At 40.5% G+C, this 13,528-nt stretch overlaps 1 protein-coding gene across 7 annotated transcripts in view; it reads left to right on the plus strand.

The window, feature by feature from the left end:
• DCUN1D4 (defective in cullin neddylation 1 domain containing 4) overlaps window positions 1-13,528 on the plus strand; it is a 72,706-nt gene that overhangs the window by 43,521 nt on the left and 15,657 nt on the right. For all 7 annotated transcript variants that reach the window (XM_040966473.1, XM_040966477.1, XM_040966474.1 and 4 more), the window contains 2 exons: window positions 5,745-5,815; window positions 9,777-9,868. In XM_040966473.1, the coding sequence (XP_040822407.1) occupies window positions 5,745-5,815; window positions 9,777-9,868 (163 nt within the window). The remainder of the gene's footprint in view (window positions 1-5,744; window positions 5,816-9,776; window positions 9,869-13,528) is intronic.

The raw sequence follows: 13,528 nt of genomic DNA on the forward strand, positions 1-13,528 counted from the left end.
GAAATTGGCCTTGGATCTGGCAGGTAATCCAGGCCATACTGCTCACAGTTTCTGGGAATTTCAAGATTGAAGCTAGAAGAAGAGTGCCATTCTGCCGTGGAGGTGCTCCTGGAAGGATGTAGTCCTGAACCTTTACTATTGCTTTGGATTTTTGTAAACCACTCTGTAAACCACTCCAATTTATTTATAGTGAATTCTCTTTCATTACTTTATTTGGTTCTCAGGGCATGGACAGTTGTGTGGACACACAGCATTAGACTCTGTTTTTCTGTTTACTTTATTGGAACATGAATCTCTTGCTGGTATTTTGTCATCTTAGTGAAAGTGGTTGACATTGCCAAAGAGTGTTGGGTATTGAATGTTGAAGCGTTTTCTCATATTTCTACTACTTATGGAAATAATTTGTTTTCCTTTAGTGATTCACATTTAGTGATATGAAGTTATGTTGCACAAAAGAAATTTTAAAAGAAAAACCCATTAGTTCAGGTGCTTTTGGTATATTCTTTTGTCTTCTTTTATAAGCATAAAACTTCGTTTCCATAAAAATAAATAGATAAATAAAAGAGCAAGGCCAAAGAAGGCCTTCTTGTTTTCCTTTCTCTGGCTTCCAAAAGGTGGTATTTTTGGAGTAAAGAGTAAGTCACATCATTTGGGTTCCCAGTGATTCCTGCTGGGGATTACTAGTAGTTCGTCCCTGTGGAAAATAGGTATGCATGTGGTTTTCCCTAGTCTCACCCTTCCCACTTTCCAATTTGGTTGCTTTTCTTGTGTCTTATTCATGAGAAAATGGCTTGGATCAGGAGTAACTGAAGGTATGGTTGGTACCTGCCTTTTAAGTACCAGAAACCTCATGAACTGAAACTGTAGGTCAGAAATCTCCAGGGAAGTGATTTTGGAGAAGAACCAGGGAGGTGCTGTGGGATGAATCCGTGGGAGCAGGCTGAGAGGCTGCAGGTGCTCTGGGTCCCAGAATGAGGGGCCTGAGCACCCGGACTGTGCTCATTTTCCCCAGGAGAGAGCTTACTGATTTGCGCAGCAGATAAACTCTCAGCCTGTTCATCTGGAGTGAGTTGGCGGCACTGTTAGGGCCCCGTGTGCAGCTGTTTGACGTGGATGGCCCTTTGTAGGGTTCTCAGCTCTACTTCTCACCCTGCCTACCTTCTGCTTGCCATAACTCCTGTGGCCCACCTTCTCTCAGCTTCTATTCTGGCTTGTTAACTCTTGACATCCATTGTACATCCAGCTCACAGCTTGTTATTTTCTTTTCTAAGATTTTAAAATTTTTATTGGAAAATCAGAGTTACAGAGAGGAAATACAGAGAAAAAGATCTTCCTTCAGATGGTTCATTCCCCAAGTGGCCACAATGGCCAGAGCTGAGTTGATCCAAAGCCAGGAACTGGGAGCTTCTTCCAGGTCTCCCTCTTGGGTACAGGATCCCAAGGCTTTGGGCCATCCTCTGCCACTTTCCCAGGCCACAAGCACGGAGTTTAAAGGGAAGTGGAGCAGCTGGGATGTGAACTGGAGCCGATAAGGGATCCTGGTGTGTACAAGGCTAGGATTTTAGCCACTAGACTACTGTGCTGGGCCCAGCTTCTCATCTTTTTGAAAAAACAGTTCAGATTTCCACCCCTCACCCCACAGCTAGAAGCTCTTCCTCTTGTTCTCTGTGGCTATTGGTTTATACTCTTGTATTTCAGTGGTTTGTGACTTTAGAGCTGGCTAGGACTTGAAGGTAGTGTGTGCTGTTTAGACCATTTTGTCTAAAACTGAAATCCCAATTCTTTTCACTTGAATTAGTAAAGCTAGTTTTATGTAAATCACTTATCAGAAAACTTCTGTTTCTGAAATATATCTAATACTATGCAATAATTAAATCAAATGAAGGTAGTGAAAAAAATTGTGGAAAATGTATATCAAATGGGAACTATGCATGGACTTCAAAAGATTTTTCACCAAAAAATATTTAAAATTCCATTTTCATGAACTGTTTGAAGTTCCCATGTACACAATAGTTGCCAACATTGATTTTTCAAAATTATACCAAAGCTCATATTCATGAGTCATGATGAGTCTCAAAGTGCTGACTGTGGTTTCTTTTATATTAAATTTTGTGAAAGACTTGTTATTTGGTTTAGCAGAATGAGACTGGAGATCAGAATTAGGTGCTAATAGTCACGAACGATACAGAAAGTGCTGAAGTGGTCTGACCGTGAAGGAGGAGCTGTTCAGAGCTACAGAGGAGATGCTTGAAGCCACATTGGCCTCAGCTGTACGTGAGGTAGAGAAATTTAAACATGAGGAACTTGGTCATATCAAGAGAAGATATATAATTAGCTCACGATGCCTGGTTCAGATAGCAGGGTAAGTGGGAGGACCAACTTTTTTTCCCCTTAGATTTTCATTGGTATATCTGGTTTTCAAAATGTATCATCCATATCCGGTCAGCCAGGGCATTCCATAGCTTATTGTTTTTGACAGAATTTTGTTTTAACAATCTCTCTGTCCTGCTTCTAAACCAGTTTTGTATTAGCCAGAGCAATCTCATATCTTGCTTGTCAAAGACTGTCTTATCCTACTCATGCATAAATTGATAAATTTTGGGTAAAACATAAGCAAAATTCCAGTGCACAGTGTGATGACCATGAGATTTATATGAGGGAAAAAAAGTATTTCAATATGTATTTGACCTTACATAGCAGAAAGGTTTGAAAGGAAGAATGCTGAGCTGATAAAGGGAGGAAGGGGCTAACTTTACAATAACAACTACTTATTTTATCATCTTTATACTCTATTAGGGCATTTTAACCACATGAATGTATTAAGGTATAGTGTGCATAATAAATATGTGAGTGCATTCTCAGACTCAAAACTGGCAATGAATCAAATGGCAGACTGCTAAGTGTATTCCCATTTAAGTCAGGAATGGGTTACTTGCCCTCACTCTTCTCATTGCTCTTTGCTATTGTTTCAGATGCTACTAACTAGCAGCACTGTTTGACAAGAGAAAGAATTAGGAGGCATACAGATTGGAGAAGAAGAGGCAAAAATCTAATTGAATGTCTAGAAGGCTAGAGAATTTCCTGGAGAAATGTAGACCTATTAGATATAAATAGACAAATGGATGGATTGGTAGGTAGGTAGATAGATGCCATGTGCATAGCTTAGAGACAAATACACATACACATATAATCCTTCCATGCAGAATGCTCTAGATGACTGATTCTTGTCTCTGAGAAGGGAGGAGGAAGAAGGGAAACTTTTTAAAAAAAATTTTTATTTCCACCCCCAAAAGCAATTTTGTATCATGTTTGTGAGTTAATGTACGAAATCCCTATGTTAAATGAACTGTTATTAATTCTTCCCCAGTAATTGAGAAAATTAAGAAAACAGGAAAAAAATATAAGAATTGCAGGGAAAGGAAATAAATGTGAGTATATGAAATAAAACATTTTATATCAGAATAGCAAATCTGTGATTAAAAGGAAAATGATGACATGGAAGGAAGGACTTGCTTGTGTCAGGATATGAATTAGTGCTTGGGTTTGAACTTTGGTTGGGGGAGGAATGGGTTTGAAGCAAAGAAGTGACAGAACTTCATAATAAGCTCTGTTGGTGAGAATCATTAAAGGGATTGACCTTTGTTGAGGAGAGTCACTACTGTATTTGCAGTCCAACTATCATATTGTTGAGATTACTTCTGTGCTTTGTCTACCTTCATGGAGGGCAAGGGCCATGTTTTATACTTTGCATCTGAAGCAGCTATGCAGTGTATAGCTCCCCGAAGTGTCTAGTAAATGGCATCTGAACCAGTGATGGATTCTGCCAGACTTGGTGACTTCCTGGATCTGGAAGCCATGGGAGGATTTAGAGTGGTTGCTATATTCCAGTACTTATTCATTTGTTCAATAAACTTTTATTGGTGGTATGCTGAGGTTGTAAGAAGAATAAAATAACTATTATGCTTCAGGTGCTCAGGGTGAAAGACAAGTGGGATGGGACTTTGAGTTTAACAGTGAGATAAAAATGTGAGAAAACCATTCCCAGTGTTGCTTGGAGCTGGTCCTCAGGACAGCCTGTGTGGTCTCAGTGATTGATACTGGATAAATTTACTGGGGGCCACTGGGACAGAGGAGGGGAGAAAGGGGGCTGAAAGGGAGATGGGCTGAACCACCAAGAGTAGGATGATGTTAGGTACATGTTAGGACACAGGGCAGAACAGAACTGCAAGTAAGCATATGTGCCTGGGACTTGATTTCTTATTTAGCAGTATTTGTTGATTGATTGCTAAGCTTACTTCCAAAGAAACTGGCAAATTTGTAAGTGGAAGGATATGAGACTGAAGGGGAAGGGAGACACTAGATCATAGGCACATTTGCTTTGCCAAAGACTTGAAATTTATCTTTAGGCATAGGGAGCCTTTGAGGGAATTCCAACCAACATGGGATTGTGTTTGCGAGAGACCTGCTACAGGCCATGTGCAGATGGGTGCTCATGGGGCTGTGGGAGCAGGCTGTTGCTTGAGGAGATTCCAGGGAGACTGCTCTGAGAGAATAAATCCTGAAACAGGGTGGTGCAGAAGAGCAATTAGGTAATGTTTAGAAGGTGAATTGGCAGTCCACATGATGATTGATTGTGCAGAGTGTGGGAAAAGGGAGGAGTAATACAAGAAGACTCCCAGGTTTCTATTTCTGTTGGCGCTAGGAGCTGAGACAGAATGCAGGAGGATAAGCAGTCTTGGCCTGGGGAGATGACTAGCTCAGTTTTTGTGCAGTGGTGCGTGAAAATGGGACATGCAGGAAGTGTGTGGCAGAGATGAGTTGAATGTAATTATGGTAGTTAAATGGAGGTGGACTACCAGATGGTGACATGGCAGACCATCCAGGAGTGAGGGGAAGGGAATGGCTGACAGAGATAGGGCAGTACGTGAAGCCCTTGGACAGGGTATATATAGAGCGGACTAGAGGAAATTTAAGGGTGGACCTCTATACATTTAATTTAATGAGTTGGGAGAAACAAAGGAACCAAAAAGAGGAGAAGAAAGAGTAGGAAAACTCAGTGAAAAGGGTGCTTCTGGATGCCAATTTTGTGAAGAAAGAATTTCAAGATCCCAGTACTACAGAGGAAGCAAATAAAGGTTGACTGTGTCGATTAGGTTGGACAAATAGAGGATTGAGGTCATCTTGGCAAGAACACTTTCAATGAGAGAATAAAGCAGGAGAAGCCAAATTATGGTAGTTGCAGAATAAATGGTGGGCACAGTGGAGGTGGAACATATGGACAGTTCTTTCAGGAAGTAGCAGCTCAAGAATGGAGAAAGAATGAGCATGTACAAGGGAAGTGATTCTGTTAGTTTTCAACTGGTTGTGTAGAAAATTTTGTGTGGTTCTTTACTATCACCAAAAATTATGATGTGCATGAAAATTATTCTGAAAATTAAAGTAGAACCTTAAGTTCATTAAAGAGCAGGAATTAAACTTGGGTTGTCTTATCTTTAGAGACAGTGATATGTACCTTATTGCAAAGATTGAAGAATGTGATGATAATTTAAAGGATGTTATAGGGAGCAATTTTACTTCAGAAAAGTAATTTGAAAAATTCTGAAAATATAAAATATCTTAATTTATACTTGATTTCCTTATTCTAAAAAGAGGATCTTGAAATCTTAATGACAGGATTATACTACTACAGCAGTAATTATGTACATGGTCAAGCTCAGTTTATATAAGATTGTATTTGATTGCAGGTACTGATGATGTTGTAGGTCCTGAAGGCATGGAGAAATTTTGTGAAGACATTGGAGTTGAGCCAGAGAATGTAAGTCTGAGTCAAGTGAATCATTGTGTTTATCACTTAATTCTGTTTTTTTTAAGGTTTATTTATTTTTATTGTAAAGTCAGATATAGGGAGAAGAGACACAGAGGAAGATCTTCAGTCTGATGATTCACTCCCCAAGTGACCGCAATGGCCGGAACTAAGCTGCTCCAAAGTTAGGAGCCTTCTTCTGGATCTCCCACGCGGGTGCAGGGTCCCAAGGCTTTGGGCTGTCCTCTACTGCTTTCCCAGGCCATAAGCAGGGAGCTGGATGGGAAGTGGGGCTGTCAGGATTAAAATCAGGGTCTGTATGGAATCCCCAGTGCTTGCAAGGCGAGGACTTTTACCTCCAGGCCACTGCGCCGGGCCCCTCACTTAAGTATTGTCGCTTAACCAAAAACAGTCTTAAAGAAGTAATGGTATGCTAGGTTTTGCAGATATAATGTAAGAAATAAGTTCCAATTTTAGTTTGATTCATAAATAAATTTTTTCATATAAGTGCTATGGTATAATTATAACTATCCCCCCATCCCATTGAATTTCTTATCTTTAAGAGGTACAGAAATTAATTAGACTTAACTGGATGTTTAAAAAGTGGTGTGGGCCTGTGTCCTAACAGTGACTGGTCAGCTAGAGGACTCAGTCACTGTGTGCTGTGCCCTTTGTCTCCGTCAGTAGTTGACATAGCCTGATCTATAATGAGTGCAAGACCTTGAATAATTGTTTAGAGTAGGTTGTAATTATGATTTCTTCACAGATCTTTCACTTCTCATTGAGTGTAACCCAAAAAGTAATTGCTTTTTAGGTGTATTAACCTAAGTCTGAGTATTTCCTTTAAGAATTTCAAGCCATCTTATATGTTGAATTGGTTTTGCTTAATTCTTAGCCCTGTGTTGTTACTGAATATGCAGTTTTTCCTATTCCCTCATCATCTCTTACACTAAAGGAAGGATTATGCAGTTTCGTTTCTGCATGTGTCCTGGCTCAGTAATTCGGGTTTAGTATTGCATTGTCCTCCAGTTTAACAAATGTTCCCTGGATCCTAAATAAATTTACTAAATAATTTACTAATATCACCCCTGCATTCAGACTGTGAAGCATCTAGTGCCCATGCTTGTAAGTCATGCTCTTAGAGAAAGCTGGGAGTTAAGGCTTCACACTGTTAAGCTTTGTACTTTGATCATTTCTGGGTCTCATTCATCCACCACCCTGTTTCACCCCCAACAGCACTTCAAGCCTTTGGGATGGCTTTCTGTCACTGCATTTTGTTGTTGTTGTTTTTTGACTGTTTCTTAATTTAAGTGTATTCCAGTTCAGATATCTTGGTAAATTATTTTAGTTGGTGTAAAAGGTGGGGATAACTGGGTCAATAGTGTTTCACTTGACCAAATCTGGAGGCCTCAGGAAAGACTCTTCTGCTGGGAGCCAGGCCCAGCTTGGCAGAGTATTTGCTGAAGATCATAATCAGGGCATGAGAGGAGATGTCCCCTTGTGGACGGTTGTCAGCTGTGAGCTCCAGCACCCAAATCCGGTCCAGGGGTAAGCTGAACTGAGCCGGGTGTTGATTCTCTGGGCAGAAACCACTCTGGTGGTGCCAGTGGCAATTCTCTGGAAAAAAAAAAAAAGGGAGGCCTTGCTTTTTAATGTTCCTCATCCCAAGGAGATGACTTATTTTCACCCTGCTGTGATGGCTTTGAGTCCTTTAGCAAGAGAAATCATTTTGAGGTGGTGAAGTATATTCGAGACCGAAAGGCCAAATTCAGAGTGTTCTTCCAAGTATTCAGTCCTGCTCTTCTGTTCTCAGATGCCATCAGTGACTGAGATGTTTTATATCCCAGTCACTAAGAAAGGAAAAGTGTTGCTAAGAGAACTCTGCCATGCTCTTGGTTGTGTGACTGCAGTCCTGTGTTAGAGGTTCTAGCATTTGAAAAACAAGCTGTGAAATGCGGCATTGCTGAACTGGCACTTGCAAAGTATTTAAAACCTTCACCTCATCTGATATTTATAGCTTATGAAATCTGAGCAGGCTTGTAAAATTCAATACTACTTTGATTTACCCAGATAAGGGCAAAATCCTGCATTTCAGTAGTTACTTTCCTTATTAGTTAACTTAAGACAGGGTTTTATGCATAAATTATTTCCTATTGTGACGGGCTGACTGTAGCCTCAGCTGAGGAGCTATTTCATGCGTACTTGTGTGTGCTCCTGTGCCCCTGCTGTGGTTCTTACTGCCTTTCTCTGTAGTGTTCATGCATATTTTTAAATCTTTCCGATAGAAAGCTTAAGGAAGGAGCAGTTTGGGAACATGTGTAATTTGCATTAGGAAATGTGGGTTAGTTCACCTAGGCAAATGGGTACATAGGAGTCAGTTCCAAGAAACCCGAGGGGAGGAGTTTATATGTGGCTAATTTGAAGTGTTGGTAGTTACTTCTTTTTTGGGGGGGGAATGCTTATAGCCTGTTGCTCTCTAAATGATAACCTACTAAACTTTAAAAAACTGATTTAACAATCACCACTTAATAATCTTTTAATCTGATAAATCTATTGAGTTGAAAAAAACGATAAATACAAATTTATTTGATGAAGGGGATCTAGAATTTTTTATTTATTTTAAAATATTTATTTATTTGAAAAAGAGTTACACAGAGAGAAAAGGAGTGTGAGAGAGATCTTCCATCTGCTGATTCATTCCTTAAATGGCCACAATGGCCAGTGCTGGGCAGGGTCAAAGCTAACAGCTTCATCTGGGTCTCCATGTGCATGACAGGAGCCCAAACACCCAGGTTATCTGCTTTTCCCAGGCCATAAGCAGGGAACCAGATCAGAAGTGAAATAGCCTGAAGATGAATTGATATCATTTTAATGTGAATAACTGTCTATAGATTGCCAAACCCAACGTGGCAAGGTGGTCTTAGGAAGTTTCTATCCTTCTCATAGGTTGTTTTAGGACTAATTCATTCTTTTTCAGTTATCCCTCAGCTTTTTTGGATCTCTGAGGTAACCAGGGGGAAGGCTTCCTTTTCTTTTCATACGATGGCTTCAACCTGTCCCTTGCAGGACTTCGGGTGCCTTGAAGCTGGAGCACCATCACACCTTGGGTATTTATGATGACTTGATGACTTGCTGCAGGCAGTTCTCTGCGATATTCTGTCCCTAAATTAGTTCTGTGAAAACAGTGATAGAGCAGAGGCATGAACCAGAGTTGTCATAGCTCCTGATAACTGTGGGGAGAATGAAGCTGAGGACCTGACCCCCCCCCGAGGAGTAGTTGGGCCGCACTGTGTCCTCAGCTCCTTGCAGACAAAGTGCTGTTGACGCGCACTGTTGGGTTATTTCACAGTGATTTCCCTCAGGAAATAATCATCCCCTCAGGGGTTCACAGTGATCTGTGTGTGCTGTAACTCCTCTGTATATTTCCCATCATCCAGCGTGTTTGTTAACATTCTGCTCTGTACTTTGCTGTTTCACTTAATAAATCTTGAAGATCATTCCAGATCTGCCCACTTCATTTGTCTTAATGGTACTGTAATATTCCTGTGTGTGGAGTGTGTTCAGCAAAAAGGTGTTTAAGCAGACTAATGAGCATTGAGTGAGTTTCTTTTTTGTATCTGCATATTGTATTTTAGTAAGTAGTTGAATATACATATATAAGCATATCTAAGATAACTTTCTGGGAGTGGAATTGCAGTCAGTACCTGCTTTTGATCTTAAGATACTGCGCAGGTGCCCTCTGGAGAGGTTAACTGCTTTACACCTTCTTCACCGTGTGTTGTCAGGATGTCCATTTCTCCAAGCCCTCAGTAGCAGATTCCATCATCAAACATTTTAGGCATTTGCCAAACTAAAACCCATTTTGAAGTTACTCTATGTTTTTGTGACTCAACAGTTGTGAACAGAACCATTGGTGCAGTGTTAATACATTTCATTGCTGAGATTTTTTTTTTCTTTCTTTTTTTTTACATAGGTGGTTATGCTTGTCCTAGCTTGGAAATTGGATGCACAGAACATGGGTTATTTTACTCTACAGGAATGGTTGAAAGGAATGACTTCTCTACAGTAAGTCCTAAGGCTGTAGCAGTAGGATTCTTACCCTCCCTATGCGGATCCCCCCTTCCTGGGACCTCACAATGGTTTTGACCGAGTGGAAGGAAGACGGGTGGTCTGGACAGACGTCCTATGACTAAAGATGTAAAGACCAGGACCCCCTTTGAGGACATAATATTATGGGTGAATTTTAATAATTTAGGTATAATAGATACTGTGTGTCATGTATGTGTGTCTACATGATAAGCCTTCAAAACTGATATGTATTTTACACTTAGGATCCACTCAGTTTGTATGAGTTGTGTTTCAAGTGCTCAGCGGTGAATTGTGCCTCATGCTTACCGTATTGATCAGTGCACATCTATTGCCTAAAACCCATGTCTTCTGCTTTACAGCTAGTGAGAAAAATTTGAGTTAAGTGTAACCTTTAAATGTAAGCACTTGATATCTTCTCTTTTATTTATATATATATATATATATGTATATTCTGATTTTAGCTTTGGACCAACTTAGAACTGCATGACAATAATGATGATGATGATGATAAAGTCTTTGATACCTCATTCAGAATAAGAAAAAAATCAAGTTTTATGTGTTTACCGTGTGCTTGTGTGTATGTGTGTGCACTTGTGGGGAACTGAACATGGCAAGTGATAGTGCAGGTAATTCTTTGTGTTGAGGCTCTAGTCTGAAGTGCTTGGGACTGACTTGCGTTTTTCTTTTCATTTGAACTATGAGTAATCCAGCTTATTTTTTGCTGGATTAGTTGGGGTTGAAATGTTTCATTTACATGAAATTTGTCAGCTTGCTTGATGTTTATCCATTTGTCGTGGTTAATAATGCTTTGTTTGCATTGGACCTTAGTGGTTTGTTCATGTTTGGGTCTCCTGGCTATCTGGCAGCAGGATGGTGGAGGAGTTATTCTGAACATTGGAGAAGCGAGGGAGCTGAGGCCTAGAGGGAATGGATTACACATGACAGTAATGGAGGTAGGAAGAAAATCTGTGACTGAGTCCTCACGAAAATGAGTTTGAAGGAAAAAAAAAAAAAAAAAGCCATCCTTTTATAACTTCACTTCCTGATCAGCATGCTCTAGAATTTAGGGTTAAGTCATTTGCCATGTTGGAAAACATATCCTTAACAGTCTTTAGCCTACTGACTGATTATTTTCCCCACTGCTTTTCTTTTACAAGGCGCAAGCAAGCTCCCATGGGCTTCCTTAAGAAGTCTTCTAATCCACATGTGAAGGCTCCTTCCTCATGACCTGAATCACCTTGTGACGGTCCCACCTTTGAATGCCGCCACCTTCAGGATTGGGGTTTCAACTTAAGAGTTTTGAGAAAGCACAGTCGTTCAGACAAAAGTAGTATATGTGGTTAAAATTTAGAGTTATAAGTTGCTATGTGCATTTTGAAACCGTTTTGGGGGCTTGGTTCCCTCACTGCCTAGGTGGTTCGGGCTAGTCTCTCCAAGCCAGGATAGTTGTGTGTTGATAATGAGTGGCTTACAGCTGGCCAGCTACATATCTGTCTTCTTGATGCTATCTGGAGGAATTGGGTGCCTGACTTTCCCGGGACTTGCCAATTGGAAACCAAGCACTGATGCGTGCGAGGGCTGGATACAGACAGCGCTGCTGTGACTCCCCAAGTCATTTGCCATTAGAAGACACAGCTCTGGCTTGGACTGCTGTTTTATTTATTACCTTGTTCTAATGTGTGGGTTTAGGATTACTTCTGATATGTTTAATAGTGGGAGTGTTTAAACCTGGCCAAGTGAGTTAGAATTGTGTCTAATTTTGTAGCTTCTGGGAGTCTGTTATGCACAGTACAGAGAATGCACGGGTTGAAGATAGAGCAGCTTTTAAAAAATGTGTTGTTTAACGCTCCTAAGCCTGTGTCTTCACAGCCCTGTCCCTCTCCCAGAGGGCCTGGTTGAATGGCCACTAGAGGGCAACCTGTGGCTCCACTCTTAGCAGTGGCTCTAATCTATGTCACATGCATCCTTCATGCATATGTGAAGTGAGAATTTTTTGTTTTGTGGGTTTAAAACATTCCGTGCACTGTTTCCTGTCTGTCGGATGACTTCTCTGTGTAGCTTTCAACCACAGGGACATCTTTGTGCCAGGGTGGCTGGGCTCAGTCCCAGGTGTGCTATAGAACTTGACATTTCACTTTATAGCTCTGTCCCCAGATTCAGAGTTACTTTATTGTGCTGTAGCTGTGCTGTAGTTATCACAGTGAGAGATGCCCTGCTCCTGAATCTGTTAAAACCACTGCTGTTTTTCCTCTCATTGGGTAGGACTTATCTGAAATCTGGTCTGTTTCCTATAGCTTTGGTCCATGACCTTACTTTCCAGTGAAGAGTAGGGACCTAAACCTTGCATGTTTTTGAGATAGCTGATTTCTCTCTTACATCAAATGATAGATAGATCAATCGATTGATCGATAGGTAGCTAGATCGATTTCCCACTTATATCAAACAATAAATAGGGAAGAATCCCCTCAGTATAGCTCACAACTGTCCCTTAAGGGCTGACTTCCCTCTCATGTTTCTCAATCCATCCTCTTCAGTCATAGGAGTTTTCTTTAGTTCTCTAAATTTACCTGTGCCCTTTTGCACTGGGTCTTTGTGCTTGCTTTTCCTACCCACCTTGCCAAGAACTTCTGCTTCCTAGTTAGCAGATTAAATATTTAATGTTTGTCTTTTAGATCGATCATGGGGTCTTATATGTATTAGCTACAAAGAGTTTTTAATCAATGTTTTTGCTAAAGATAGATCAGGTACTCTTATAAGCTGTATTTTAGTTGTATAATATACAGAACATTTCTGTGGATGATAATTGCTGGATGAATTAGCACTACTTAGTAGTAGGTGAAGCATCATAAGAAACACAAGGGAGCATCCAACATTGAAAAGGTTTACTAATGCTGGTAAAACCAGTGACTGTTAATTCTCAGTCCTCAATCTTATGGGCTAGAGATTGCAAACAAAATTAACTTATAAAACAATCAATTAGTCTACGTCCCTATGAAAAGTAGAGACTGTTGCTTAGTGGTAAAAATAGGTTATCACCATCAGCGGTCCCTGAGAAATAGCTGTTGCAAGTCTAGAGCAAGCAAAGAACAAGGTGAGCTGGAACATATTGTGCCAGAAAGCAAGGAAGTGCTCTGAGACTGGTGGGGACATGTTGGAAAGACTCAAGTCAGCTTTAAAGCTCCCCTGCCAGAATTGGGGCAGCTTGTTATCAAAAAGAAGAAAGATAATAACAGATTATAACACATTAAATTAAAAGCCAAAAATCTCTAGTCCCGGAAATAGGAAAGGTAGTATGTATAAGAATTGCTGTGACTGCAGATAGGATAATAATAGTATTAGAAAAATTTAATGTTCTGCCTCTTCAGATATACCTGATTCAATAGATGCTTAACTTACTGTGTTATAAATTGGGGATGTCTCCCTTGTGGGATTTTTGAAAGTCATTCCAACAAGGCCACATAAATTATACTCAGAAAGGCATGTGGAATTGAAGACTTCTTGTACTCCCAGATGCTGGCAAGGGTGTGCCACACAGGGGCCAAATGGAAACAGCTCCCAGGGAGGGACTCCTCCAAGAAGGTAAGGAGCTGAGAGTGCAGTGAGGACCTGTGGGCAGATGTTTTATTGAGGGCTAGC

The sequence above is a fragment of the Ochotona curzoniae genome, unplaced genomic scaffold (assembly GCF_017591425.1).
Source record: "Ochotona curzoniae isolate NIBS_2020 unplaced genomic scaffold, NIBS_Ocur_1.0 scaffold_4505, whole genome shotgun sequence".
NCBI classification, from domain to species: domain Eukaryota; kingdom Metazoa; phylum Chordata; class Mammalia; order Lagomorpha; family Ochotonidae; genus Ochotona; species Ochotona curzoniae.